General features: G+C 43.7%; 1 protein-coding gene across 13 annotated transcripts in view; it reads right to left on the bottom strand.

The window, feature by feature from the left end:
• Nucleotides 1-14,686, bottom strand: part of LOC118505936 (optomotor-blind protein) — a 132,211-nt gene that overhangs the window by 36,484 nt on the left and 81,041 nt on the right. For 10 of the 13 annotated variants that reach the window (XM_036042447.1, XM_036042442.1, XM_036042449.1 and 7 more), the window contains exon 5: nt 14,169-14,192. The exons of 2 other annotated variants lie outside the window; for them this stretch is intronic. In XM_036042447.1, the coding sequence (XP_035898340.1) occupies nt 14,169-14,192 (24 nt within the window). Of the gene's footprint in view, nt 1-14,061; nt 14,068-14,168; nt 14,193-14,686 lie in introns of all 13 variants that reach the window. One more of the 13 variants, XM_036042450.1, reaches the window with a different exon arrangement.

Below are 14,686 nucleotides of genomic sequence, written 5' to 3'. Positions count from 1 at the left end.
CTTAACGCGTTGGACTTATTGCTTCATCACTTCTTGCAGTCAGCTTGAAGCTCAGTAAACAGGTTGTTCTTAGTTTTTTTCCCACCCCATTTGCTTTATCTCTCTCTCTCTCTACAAAACGGTTTCATTAATCAAAGAATCACCTTCCATTGGGAAGGTGGAATTTCTCAAGACACCGAGACCGGATATGGACCATTTGCCATGAGGCGATGTTTATCGCAATTGAACAAAACGGCGCGCAGCCGTCTAGTTCGATTCTGCCCGGCGATAAGAGCAGCGAATGGATTGTACTGCATCTTGTATGGGGACTTCGGCAATTCCACGCAACAATGTATTAATTAATGGCTTTTTTTTAAGAGTGATCGTAAAATGTATTTATAGAAGGAGTAGCTCCACATTCAGAATGATGAGGCGATTCGATCAGGGTTCAAGGATGGTATGGTGATGATGATCCGATGATCAAACCAGGTCAGTTTCGTCCATTCACTTAAGTTGGAAAATGTGTTATACTTTGACAGTTCCATGCCGAATGAACTGTTATATTCTGTTATACTGATGGAGTAAGGGGAAACTGATCAAAAATATTGTTTGTTTGGGCCACCTAAACATGCTCTTGAATTGATTTACTTAAACAGTAGGTCAAAATGAGTACACCCTTTTTTATACTGATTTTTTGAAGTGAGCGCTCATGGAAAGCTCATTCCACAGGATGATCAAATCCATGCTTATGTCATAGCTTTGAGTTTGATTCCTTGAACCGCCAGCCCAGTTTCAAAATCATTTGCTCAACGATTTGTCTATAAATAAAAGCTCACTCGTCATCCTACGAACCATCCTTCCCCCCCAAAGAAGGGGCCAAATAGGCAAACATTTACTATTTTTCGACACATTTCCAATTTGCGACGAGCCGGAGTTTGTAATTGGATCCCACGGTGACCAATTGCTGTAGGGAGTGCCGCCGCCACCAGTGTGTGTACTTATATCGCCGGTCGCCTTCCTTTGATAGCGTCATTTACGCCGCCTCTCTGCACCTGTTTACATTCGGTGGTTCAGGTGGTTTCGCTCGTTTGTTTTTGATATTTCGATTGAGCTTCCAGTTTTTCTTACCCTCTTGTTTCGCTCTCTCTCTCGGATAAACGATCGGAACACGGGCGGCACCATCTTTTGGCATCCTTTGTGTGTAATGTGCATGTTTGTTGGCCAGCATTTACCTTTTTCTTTATTAGATCGTCTTTGAGATGGCGCGTAGTAAAGAGCTTCGCTGATCGCTTTCAATGGCCACAACCGGAACACTGGCCATGATTTGACCGAAGCAGTAAAGCCTTTGTTAGTGACCGAACGCCACCTGAATTCGGCGTTTTCGCTTATGTTCCGGCATGTTTTCCATGTCTCATTTCCTTCTCATTATGGTAGCTTCTGGAATAGAATCATATTGCGTTTTGCTTTTTTTGTCTTTCGTTTCACTACTTCCGATGTTTTCAGCGCAGTTTAGCTGATGGTACCGAAACAGGAAAAAGCTGCTATTGTGACCTCCCCTCCTCGTTTCTATTTTCTTTCTTCTTCCTTCAGTTTTGCTGTCTCTTTATAAGCCGACGGTCCAACATCAAACGTTGCCGCCGGGCGGACACCAGCCGGATTATTATTAATGCCGACAAAACGACAATATCCGTGAGATACTGCTTGTTTGGCCCGGGGGTTTGGGTTTTCGACCAGTGATTCAATCGAAATTGTTTGTATGCGAATAGCCTCTGCACCTATTTCCTTTCATGGAGGGTTACTGCATATGAGTTTTGGGAGTTGGTTGCAACATTCCGGATATGCATCCAAATATTTCAGTAAACCCGAATAAATGTTTCTCCCCCCGGTAGGACCGGGGTTCAAATCCCATCCAGACCGCCTCCCCGTACGCAGAGCTGACTACTTTTCTACGGGTAAAATTAAGTCACAGAAAGCCAGAAATGGCAGGCCGAGACCTCTCAAGGTTGTAGTGCCAAAGAAGAAGAGGAAGAATAAATGTTTTGCTGACACCACAAAAAGGGAAGTATACTGACAGCATTGACAACATTGACTGCATGTAAGCAATTGACAATCGAACTTAATAAAGGTTTAAAATGGCGAGTTTAATTCTCAGTCGGATGGATTTGTTTTACAGTTTTATCTAACAACAATTTACGTCAAACCAGATTAAACAAGTGATAAATAAATAGTTGGGTTCTGATGGTGGTCTGGTGGTCGAAGCGATAACGGTGCCTGTCTTCACACGGCAGGACGGGGGCTCAAATCCCATCCAGACCGCCTCCCCGAACGCAGGGCTGACTACCTTGCCACGGGTAAAATCAAGTCGCAGAAAGTCAGAAATGGCAGGCCGCAAGTTTGAAGTGCCACCAAAGAAGAATAAGAAACGTTTTAAAAAAATAATTTAAATAACCTTTTTATTATTAGTAGCAAAAGATTTATTTTAGAGAGTTTTTTGCGCATTATTTTTGTCTGTTGCTGCCATCATTTATTTAATTCCCAGCACTTGCATCGTAATGTTACGCACTGTAGTGCATTCTTTCCGGGTTCCATTTTCCATTTTCCAAACACTGTAACCCACTTTTTTGTCGAACCCCCACATGGGACACTGGGCACACTGGCACATCCTTCCGCGGATTCGCTATTGTACGGTGTGCATCATAATGCATCAGGTACAGCACACACAAAAACACACACTGCAAATCTCCCCAGTAGCGCGCAGAGCAACTTCCATGTTCCACTGGCGTATGTGGACGCGTAAAAGTAGGGAAAAAAAGGCTTGTCACTTCCTTCTGGTGCTTGCAGATTCACAGCCCTTTTGTGCGTGCCCGTTTTAATTGCATGCGTACCTCGCGAACCGAACAATGGAAGGCTCGCAAGAAGTGCAAAATGGATGCACATCCTTGCACAACCATAGCACGCGGTGGGAAGCGAAACATTATGGAGGTTTTTCGGGCTCCATTGTCTTACTTCCCCGGTGACGGTATACGCCATTATTATCGGCATGAGTGTGTGTGTGTGTATGTGTGTGTGTTTTCCTAATCCTTTCCCACCGTGTGCAATTTCCCGCCGTCCAAAATGGCGACCTAGCGAACGAGCGGGATAGAGTTTTTTTTTTTGCTGTTTGTTTTGTATTTGGAGCATGTGGCGTTGGGCGACGAAATGTAGCGTCACACCTGCCATTACACACACGGTAAGGTAAATAAGCGGCGGCACACAAAAAAAATAAACCCACCAATGCACACACATACACTCATTGCACTTGCACGACAAAAACCGCATGCACCGAAATGCGAAATGGCGGCCAAAGACCGCCACGGTTGCACACGTATCAGGTTTCCTGCTCCCTCTGCCCGGGAACCCACCTCCCTCCCTCCCTCTCTCCCTCCATCACCCCAAAAGATGCAAAGAAAATCTGGGTGGTGCAGTGGCAAGTGACAAAAACCTGGCCGGTAACCGCAACCGACACGATAAAACCCTCGGTGCTGCTGTCGTTGTTTGTTTGGTGGCCGTTTGGGGTGTTTTAAGCCGGTGCAAAACATGTGTCATGGCATTGGTGTGCTAATAAAGTGCATCCCCATTCCCCCGCCGACGCGTTTTATACGACAAACAGACATAGAAAAAAAAACACACACACACACAGGTACGCGAGGTGCAAGGATTGTAACGCTTGGGCGACTTTTTCTGTCTGTTTTTCACTGTCAGCTCCACTGCTCTATATGTGTGTTTTGCCACTTGCCTTATTAGTAGCTACCCCAAGCTGCCATTTTTGTGTGGGCCACCTCGTACGTGTGTGTGTGGTTGTTTATGTACGTATGTACACCCAGAGTGGACAAAATGTGGCAGGGTGTAAACAGCAACAACAACAGCTTCTTCTAATGAGATCATCAGGTGCATCAGGTGCAAGCGCTATCCAAACGCACGCATAACACATAATACCATTTGCGGGAAACTGACGCCAACCCAAGGGCGTAAGGTGCAGATTATTGTTGTGTTGTGTTGTGTTGGGGGGGAAAATACCTTAACTTAACTCGATGTAATGCCCATCTTATGCTAACAGCTGATGTAATGGTGTTTAATACGAAGGAGGAAGTACACTGCTTCGAAAAAGGACATTGAGAATGAGCTTTGGATGTCATCGGGATTTAAATCGATAGTTCGGTCGCTGACGTTGGTTGTGCTTGTTGTTTTAGAAAAAGTTTTGTCGAATTATAGTGATATAAATCTGACTTAAAATCATTTCTAACAAAACGTCATCGAGCTGCTTGAATATCTTGATGATTTAGCTTCAGATATCTCTCGCCATCTCTATCTAGATAAATTGGCTGTTGCTAGCTTGTGTTGTATTATAAAGCTATACAGATGATGGTGCTTTTGATGTTCTATTTTCCAAAAACTCTTACCACCAAAACTGACACTTAAACTATGCATCCTAAATATCCTAATTCAAATAAGGGTTTCAAACTGCCAGCTAATCAGTCGAATAATCGAAGAAATGAAGGAGAATGAAACGTTAAAAGAATCAATGCGTTTCATATTCTATTATCATTAAATTCAGGAGGAGTTGTAAAGAAAAGTGCTCTATCGGATGAAAACTTCACACCATAACCTTTCTGTTTTATGTCCAGGGTAGAATCTTGATTGTTCTGCGCTTGATTGAACAGACGACACGAATAAAATTTGTATCAAAAAGACATCCAACTCCAAGTTGAGCAACTGCGTTTTTTTCTTTGAAGAGATTCCGAACTCCACTAGCTAAGCTCCAAGTAGAGAATTTTTATTTTGTTTTTAGCTAGAGTTTATAAGTTGTCTTAGAAATCGGATTTTTCATGAGAGCTCAAATCTGGTTCTGTTGATTTTATTAGAGCTCCACCAAGTGTACTATTGCAGAAGCTTCCAGTTACTTTACAGACAATACAGACCTGACAGATAGGCTCTGAGCATTCTAGCTTTTTATTAATCATGCCCTATAATAAGTGCTTGTAGAACGTGTACAAGGATTTATATATAAGTAGAAGGATAATTCATGATTGTCAATGCATTTCCAGAAGCAACAATTGATTCTCTCATGAAATGTGCTTGAACAAGAAAAAATCCCGTCGGCAAAAATGTATCAGTTATTGAACACTTAGCTCTTGCAATGGTATAAATTATCACACCACTATAGTCTTACATGTCTATTCCACCGTTGTATTCTGTCTTGAGCTTCGTCGTAAGCAGATCATAAATTAATTAAATCTGGTGGACCAATTTCAGTGAAGAATTGAGCTCATACACGACGAACTATTGAAAAATACTTAACAACGCTTTAATCGATTTAGTGCTTGATCTCAATCAAAACAATCAATGCTTCCAACATTTTAAGCAGCCTTTATTCAAATGCATAACCCCTAAAATGTTCTACCCTATCACATTTTATTAAAACACTTCAAAATGTACAAGAAAACCTTTGCAAAATCGTCTACCTATCCTTCACCATTTAAACTTTGTTTAACACGTGTTATGTGCTGTATAACTACTGCACAAAAATAAACACCCCCCAAAACCCACAAGTAAGCTAGCCCAAAAAAACAGAACATAAAATGAGCGTTCCTGATCGTTAAGGATCAGGTTCGCGTGACGATTCACAATCGATGTGAGATGGAACGGTTGTGGCAGAATGATGGGAGTCCTTTTCATTCGCTTTTTTTTCTTCCTGGTACGCACTTCTGGGACGCATTTCCACTCTGCCAACAGTCTAGTCTGGCACTAAAAACGTTAATAAAATCACTATGGAGAAAGCACCCTCATACACACAAACAAAAAAACAAACCAAACTGCCCAGTATCGTTCGATTCCACGACAGGACCTATCTTTAAGCTATCTACCATTAGCGTATTTGTTCGAGAAAAAGAGGCGCCCTTATGGTCACGTAGGTGGGCACACACACACACGAGGCCATCGTGTGTGTGTGTTTTTTATGTCCTTCACAATGGTTCACCTCATGGTTTGGGGGGCGGGTGTATGCGTGCTCACGTCGTTTGTGTTCAATTTTATTAATGGATGTAATTTAATGTTATTAATCATCATCATAAGCGCAGCCCATCATCAGTGCGCTTGCTCTACGCGCGTGTGTGTGTGTTTGTGGGGGTATGTGTATTTTTATCTTCCCTTCCCCCCCCCACCTCCACCCCACCTCCTCCATCCCTTATGACACGCACGTCTTATCTTATCTGACGCCACATATCGGTCTGGGAAATGGCGATGGAAGAAGCTAAATCACTGGCGCTCGCTGCTCGCACGCCTGGGACACCTTTCGAACCGATTTCCCACAGGATCGGCGTGTATGTGTGTGTTCGTGCCGTAGCTTCGTTTCAGTTCTGGGAAATCGTTCAAAAGCGGGGATGGTGAGAAGAAATGGCATCACGCTGCCCCGTTCCCCACTGTCCCCATCAACTCATCGTGAAAAACGTGACAGAGTTTTAAAATGGAGAAAAAATTAATGTAAAAAGCAAAATTGACAAACTAATTACGCTACAAAATGACCATTATCATCGTCTTATTGTGATGTTTTTGTTGCGCGCACACACACACACACATATGCTCATCAACTTATTTGCACAGCAAAACTGTGTACACAAATTAGCACAGACAAATGGCCGATCGCAGATCAAACTGTACTAGCTTTGTTGATAAAAATAGTAATAAACAGATGGAAGGCGAAAAAGGGTTGTGCCAGAGCCAAGTGAGCATGACAGACAAAAAAAAGAGCTTCCCGACTAATGTCACTTTTTCTCGGTCGGTGTAGGAAAAATTGCAGTTTGCCTAATGATTGTCACTCGGGTTAACGATTGGATGGAACGAGGTAGATAAGTTTATTGGTGTCTTCCGGTAGGTTGTGCTTGGGGACGCTTTGTGCGTTAATTTAATGCAACAGTAAGCTTTATTATTTTATGTTTAAACGATAAATATAATAATTTAATCAATTTTCTCTTTACGAACTCATTATAAAATTTAAATTCACTGTTGTTAATTTTTTTCCCCAATTTAATTACCCTAAAGTAGCTTGATTTTACAGTGTCCACTCTTAAATGATTTAAGGAAAACAACAATTGAATCAATCACGCCGTGGCGCCTTTTTTAAGTTCTTGCTCAGCTATATCCTCCCAATTTAAATTTATTTTCCTCATCCCTCCGGTTTGCTTTCTACCAGCCAGATTTTTCCTGATTTTATTTCGATACTTAACCACTCTCCCTTCACTTTCTTCTACACCAACCCAAACTCGGGACGCGTCCGTCCGTCTCTACCTATTTGCGGTTAGAGTTGCTGCAAACCAACCAGAAGACACCGACACCGGATTGATTTAACATTTGCAACGTTCACTTCATTTGAATAAACAAACCATAACGACGAATAAACGAGGTTGACAGACGCTGAAACAAAACACACACACCAGCACCAGATCAAAGTCAGAGTCGAAATCTTTCCCTTCGTTTGTGTCATTCGTTTGTTGTTTTTGGGGAGGCGAACTCCAAGACCTTCTCCAAGGGATCAGAATGGAAGAAAACGAGCACTTGAACCACAAGAACCGCACACACGGAGGGAGAGAGTGAGAGAGAACTTTGAGCAGTTAATTAATGCAATCATGTTCTATCTTGCTGCGAGTTCCCCAGAGAAATCTCTTCCGAAAAATTTGTGCCCTTAAAAGTGAAATTTTCACCCCTAACCTCAAGCTACAACCGGAAGGTCAACAAACGCCAGATGCTTCTAAGCAGCATCCTAATGATCAGCACCAAACTTTAATTAACTCCATTCACACTTCAGTTTCGTGTTCTCATCCTACTACTGCCACACACACACACTCTGGTGGTGGTCAGTTTTATACATCCGGAGTAAAGTTTGTCCAACGACCTGGGATTTTTTTATGCCCAACTACTTCCGCCCAGCGTTATCCGACAAGGTCGCTCACACACCGACAGCAAAGGGGCTCTTCAGGCAACTGTTTGACTAATTAATCGGTACCATGTAGCCGGAGCAGGATGTGTTCCTTTCCCTCCCAAAATAGGGGCCCACAATTGTCTCCCTTTCGGGTTGTGTTTCGTTTTTCTCAATGAACTTCACCGAGAGATCGGAGATGCTGTAAAGACCTTTTTTTTCTTTGTGCTAAAAACGTGGAACTAGACTCATAAAAAGAAACCCCCACAAACAGAAAAACACAACACATACCCACAAAAGGTAACCGGCAAACAGTACAGCAGGGGGGCAAAGAAAGGGTTTGCCGACAAACAACGCAAACCGTTGGGAGTCGTAAAAACTACACCAATTTCATATAAAATAATTAAATGAAGAGAAAAACGGACGGAGCCCACCGTTACCTTGGTGGAGCTCAGCGCGGGCTGCTCAAAACGGTAGCTAGAGCTAAAGATTGAAACAACATGATGAGTTTGTTGTCCATTTGTGACCGTGTGTGTGTGTGTGTGCTGGGTGGGCCACCCTAACCACCCTATTAAAGGTGCAGCGCCACCGCGAAACGGAAGGAGCACAAGAAGCAACGTAAACAAATAAACCTGACCGAGGCAAGGCCAACCCGTGATCGTGAGTGTGTGCTTGGCAGGGGATAGCCAAGCGCCACCCGATCGTTTGATTTTCGCAGAATACACACACACACACACACACACGAATGGAAGGGAAGATTGAAAATTGAAACAATTGAACAGATCATTGGTCACCAGTCGAAGGAGGAGGGAGAAGCCTTCCCAAGGGGGGAAGGGAAAACAAATCATGCGCCAAAAGGAAAACACAGCAGCAGCAGCAGCAGCAGCCAACGATTGGCTTTTGCTAACGATACCAAAAACGGGGCGAAACGATCGTTCTCCAGCGAGCAGCATTTCGCTCGACGACGTGAGAACCTTGCGGAATTGTTTCAAGAAGGGTAAAAAGGTAAGAGAGGAAGGAAGGAAGAGGGTGGGAAGGGTATGGCGCCGGCTGTTAAGCCGCACCCGCCCTGGGGTCGCCAGGTGCCAGGGTGGCTTGTATTAACATATGTTTAGATACCAATTATTTTGGATTTTATTTCGACCCCACGACCACGATCCGTTGTTTTCGTTGCTGCTGGTAGATCGGGAGCGAATGGGGGGGGGGGGGGGGGGGTTAGTGCGAGAGGTACGATCGGTTACAATACGGGAGCCACGGGTACGCGAGTCTACCGAGAGCTAACCAGCAGGGTAGCCGCGATCCACAAGCGATCGGGTGAGCGCTACAAAAAAAGCACGGGCGAACAAGGAACGAAAGATTTGTGCGCGTCAGCAAGCGACGAACCTCGGCCGGTAAGCCGGGTACGCTTATAGCGCCATCTAATGGTGTATCGGCGGGTGAATGCTTCTTCGATTCTGTTCCTTTTTTTTATTCTCGCCAGGAAATAGTGGAACCAAGCAAAAAGAAGAAGAAGAAGAAGAAGAAGCAGAGATTCCATTCATCATCTTTGCTCCCCCAAAAATACCACTCCCGGTGCGGTTTATTCGACCACGGGGCATTGCGCCACGGGATGTGGCGGCGGGCCCATGTTTTGCTAAACGTTACACAAACTTAACCTCGCGGGAAATTAATCATGATGTGATCATTAAACCGAGCTCACCGCTCACCGCTGCTTTCGACTGGTTCGAGGAGGAGCGGGGGTTTTCAACCACGGTGATTGATCGGCCGATCGGTTCGGTCGATGAGGATGTGTTGGAGAGGGCGAGAGCGTGAGAGGCGATCTCACGGGGGGAGATTTCACGGAAGTTTGGCAGGCTTTAATAGATGTCACGCAGGTGATCACAAATTAGAGCATATACTGATCGTGACTCTAGAAGCTCGTTTAGATTTTTTTTTAAATTTTGGATTAAAATTGATAAATTCTGGAGCACTATAAGAAGCTCATTTCTCATCATCAAACAAACAAAGACAAGGGACCACAATGAAACAAATCATTCCTTAGCACCTTCGCCCTTTAATTGGTATTAATACAAGCGCATTAACGCACATAATCAGCTCTGCCAAAACGAACACAATCGGCCTTCCGCTCTCGGAAGGTCGGCTCATTTAACAACCAGCGTTACGCTGGTTAACTTTTAAGGTGACGCGGGCTTTAAGCTTTACTCACCCAATGAAAAACTCAAACACACAAATTAGCCTTCCCTTTTTTCCCTTTCCGATCGGTCTCGTTTTTCCTATTCCTTATCGCACAGGCACGATCGACTACGACGGCTCTACCTCACCTATGGGGTCACCTGTCCCGGCCGAGACGACAACAGTGGTGGTCAGGTTTCATCGTTTGTCGCTATTGATTAATAGACGAAGATTAAGATTCGAAGGCAAACCAACAAAAACCAACCCCCGAATGCTCACGCGTAATGCTATACCTTTGATCGTTTCGGGATCGTTCGGCGAGCGAGTTCCGGCGAAACGGAAGCGACATTTTATCCCAAACTCCGGTGGAGCCGTTTTCTGGTAGGAGCTTGCACCTCCCGGGTGGCAATTAATGGTAATTTATGTTGTTTATCACCGGTTTGTTTGTTTGTTTGTTGCTTTTTGTCGGTGGTACTTGTGTTTATTGCGACAGCTCATTAGCCTCTTTTTCTCTTGTATTTGAGGATAATTCTAATGACTAATTCTTATGACTTAAGAAGAATAAATATGTCGGTTAAATTGTGCTTGATAAATGAGTGATCGTATAAGTGCGAGTACATCAAGCACCATCATTAATAACTCGTAAATCCACTTGAAATAGTTTTTTGGAGATCATTATTAATTGTTAATTCAGCTTTTTTTATCTATTCAGTTAAGATAACCGAAAGCTGCTTACAGAAGGATCTACAAAACGTATTATCGAATTACGGAGCAGGAAAAATGTAATCATAAGCTCCAGTTGCTTTGAATTAGTTCGAACCAATGGTTCTTGGTGCAATATTCCCTTCCAGTGAGCCCCCAAGCGCACGAAAGGATACATCAAAGTTAGCTTGTGTCCCCAAGGAGACACTCCGTAACATGATACACTTCGCCGGTGGAACATGCTTGAGTAGGGAGCCGGGTGAGCGGGATTAAGAAGCAAGATGCAAGGCGAGTCAATGGCGGCACAATTCCTAATAAAAACACGAAATCGAGATACGCTATAAAACGCTCGATCCGGTCCCGAAAAAGAAAAAAACCATTGACGACGACGATTTCGGTTGACTTTAAACGATTTTTTTTTTGTATTCTCATCCTATTCACCCCTGTTGGATAAACCTGTATTTCTCGGGGAGATCTCTGGAGACACTCCACAAGACACACATGCGTGAGCGCGTATGTGTGTGTGTGTGTGTGTGTGTGTGGGTAAAATTGGCAACAACAGCAACAAAAACAAAAACGAAACATCCCCAAAGCCCGGCGTCGACCGGCGTCAGCGAGTTGGCGTCGTGTTTCGATCGATCCGAGCGCTTCGGCCGGACACTTTGATCTTGTGGCGGCGCAAGCGCCGCTCTTTAACATCGTCCAAAACGACGGGCAAGACCTCCAAGCGGGCGACAACCCAAAACCGATATCCGGCGGGTTCGACCAAAACGAGGCAAGCAAAAGCAAACGGGCAGACGGAGTGTGGAGCAGCAAAACAAAAAAGGACATTCACAGGAAACGGTTGGCTCGGCAGTGATCGCAAGCGCAAGTTGCAGTATGCAGTTTTAAGGCTGCTAGCTCTTTCGCTGCCTACCTTAATCCACCACTCGATTCACCCGTTGTTGTTGCTGCATACATTCGCTCTTAAATCTTCGGCCAACGCATTCGAGTTGCAACGGTGCAGGTGATGCTGCCAGGTCACAAGCAGTAGGCCGAGGGCGGTGGCGACGATCGGGAAATGGCATTAAATATAAACACAAATCTGGCGTCGCTGCAAGCACCTTGACGCAACCCAGCTCCCAGCCGAGCTCAGTCTTCCTCATCCGGGGGGTGGAGGTTTTCTGTGCGGTGGGTGAGCATCTTAAAAGCGCACCGCACAGCACAAACGAAACATGCACTTTACGATGTTTAAGCCCCTCCAACCACTCACACACACACACACCTGGGGATTGCGTGACGCACCTCGAACCGTCGAGCGGGCAGTGGGCTTTGATCGTGTGCGAGAAGATGCCTACATTAAGAGCAATGGGGTAATCGTTTGATTTTATTCTCACGGCGAGAAAAGTGATTAAACGCTAGGGAAAGAACTAGAGCGATAAGATGGGATTTAGATAGAGGAATAGAGCTATTAAGGATCGCATATAAGCTTTACCGAGGCCTTATATTTACTTCATTTGTTTAGATGGATTTTGATATAATTTTTATAGCACTGTTTTATTATTTAGTGTTTAATATTTGATAAAATCACACATCTCTGTACACATCAAATAGTAAAAACTGTTTTATGAATATCTTTTTAGTATTTTTTATAGCATGGCCCGATAACTAAGTACAACCTAGCCATAACATACTCATTTTATAGCATCCCTCATACTAAATGAATCAGAAAGATATGATAAATTACGTTGAACTACGATCGCCAAGCTTGCAAACGATGATTTTAAAGCAGTCTCTAGTATTTCTTAACACATGTTTAATTGAAGGAGTATTATGGATAATAATTAAAAAATATTTTGAATTGTAAACCAATAAATAGGAATAGTTTTACAGCATCACACAAAAACTTTGTACAGATGCAATGAATTACAATGAACAGTCTGATGGGATATAAGAACAGAACATGCGCAGAAGGAATTTTTAAACTTCTTTTCCCGTCAAGAATTCCCAATAACATTAAGATGAACTTAGCCTACTAAGCTCTAAAAAAAATAAATTATTTTGAATAGTGTTACCCGATGTTTTGGCATGCTATAATGAATTTTAATGAGCACATAAACTTGAAACAGGACTTAAACCTTAACTTAAACTCCCGTATTTTGAATACAGGTATGTGATTCATAATGAATTTTGATGAACATCATCTGAAATGTTGAACACTGAGTACCCTAAACTGATATTTTTCCTATCACTCGATAAATGAGGGAGCTCTCATGAACGCTCTGAAGCACAATACATAAGGCTGAGATCTCAAAAATGAATGAAGTTTTATAGCATCTTTTGATGAATGAGATTACTAACAAAATAAGATCAATATTAAACATTCAGCTTTCAAGACATTTTATAGCAAAATTATAAGTGCTATGATAAAATTTGTAACAATCAACAATCAGATGAACTATTCCAATTTTCTTAAGGAATGAATTGAGCAAAAATTGAACCACTAACGCCAACCGAGTAGTGCAATTGGTAGTTGCTTGTAATGAGATTTCTTTACCCAGAAAGCCCACTTCGCCGGTGTTCTAAAAGACCTCAGTGGAGATTTTACATTTTCACTTAAATAAATCATTCCCACCTCACACAGCCACACTCACACACACATTCGCACTCACATTCCAGTCACGGTGGTGTGTGCACCACCACCCGTCGTGTGCATCGTCGTGCCGGGGTTTTTATGTGAACCTCGTGGTTTTATAATCCCCATTTCCCCGTGACGATGCTGCGTGTTTTATGTTTACGCGCACCCGTGTGTCGGGGCGGTATTTGCGCTTTCATGTAACACGGCTGGCATCCCAACCCCAATCTCCCGGGGGTTCGTCCCATCCCGCACCGGGCCAAGTACACAACCGGTAGAAGTAATATTGATATTCATTTTTATTGATTGCCGGTAATCATTGCCATCACCCGGCGGCACCATTCCCATACAGGCGGAATGGAGGTGTTTGCTTGGGTGGGCTTTCTTGCCGGCTTTTTGTTTTTTGCTTAGGGCACAAAGCGAGAGCGCCGGCGATCGGGAGTTTATTATCATTAATTATCGTTCGGTTTTAAGCCCAAGCGTGACCCTTAAGAATGTGGTCCATGCCTAGAACGATCGATGCAACCGGCAAAAAACGGACGGAAGAAGCGAGTCTCTCTTACTCTATTTAAATAATTTCTTTTTCTCGTTAAGAAGAGACTCACCAAAAACCCCAAAAACAGTGTTTGAGTGTAGTATTTACCTCAATCTAAAATTTGCATTTGCAGAGTTTCGCGGCGTAACGGCACGGCGTACGTTTAGGAGGTTTAGGACGGACGGACGGAAGAAATCAAAAAAAGTGTTACATACCCAAACGGTGGAGGCATCGCCAACCTTGAAGATAAGAGAGTAAACGGGTATTAATGACACTGGTAAGAAATGGAGTTAAAAACGAAAAATTGCATTTTGGAAAACCTCGCTCGCACGACTGATCGAATGCGGAGTTCGCACGAGTTTCGAGGGGCTTTTCGAGGGGGATTAATGTTTCTGTTTTGGTTTTATTGCGTTACTACACACTTTACGGGACGGGATAGACTACTGGGTAACGGGAGTAGGAAGTCGAAACCCGGGATTAACCAAACGAACCTCTCCAGTACAGACCAAGCTACCGAAACCCGAACAAACAGAGCTCCCTGGTCGGATGTTTTCATTCAGCAAATTAGCATCATCATCACCGATCATCACCCAGGACGCCCGGTGGACCACCCCCGAAGGGACACGCAAGGTGGCGAAAAAAATGGTGAGGCGAAAGGCAAACATTCCCCGTGAAAAAACGATGACGTCGAAATAATACAACACACGATACAAACAAGCATGATCATCGATCG

This window comes from Anopheles stephensi, chromosome 2 (assembly GCF_013141755.1).
Source record: "Anopheles stephensi strain Indian chromosome 2, UCI_ANSTEP_V1.0, whole genome shotgun sequence".
Classification (NCBI taxonomy): domain Eukaryota; kingdom Metazoa; phylum Arthropoda; class Insecta; order Diptera; family Culicidae; genus Anopheles; species Anopheles stephensi.
Note: the sequence above shows the minus strand (reverse complement) of the source record. Positions and strands in the feature narration are given on the sequence as shown.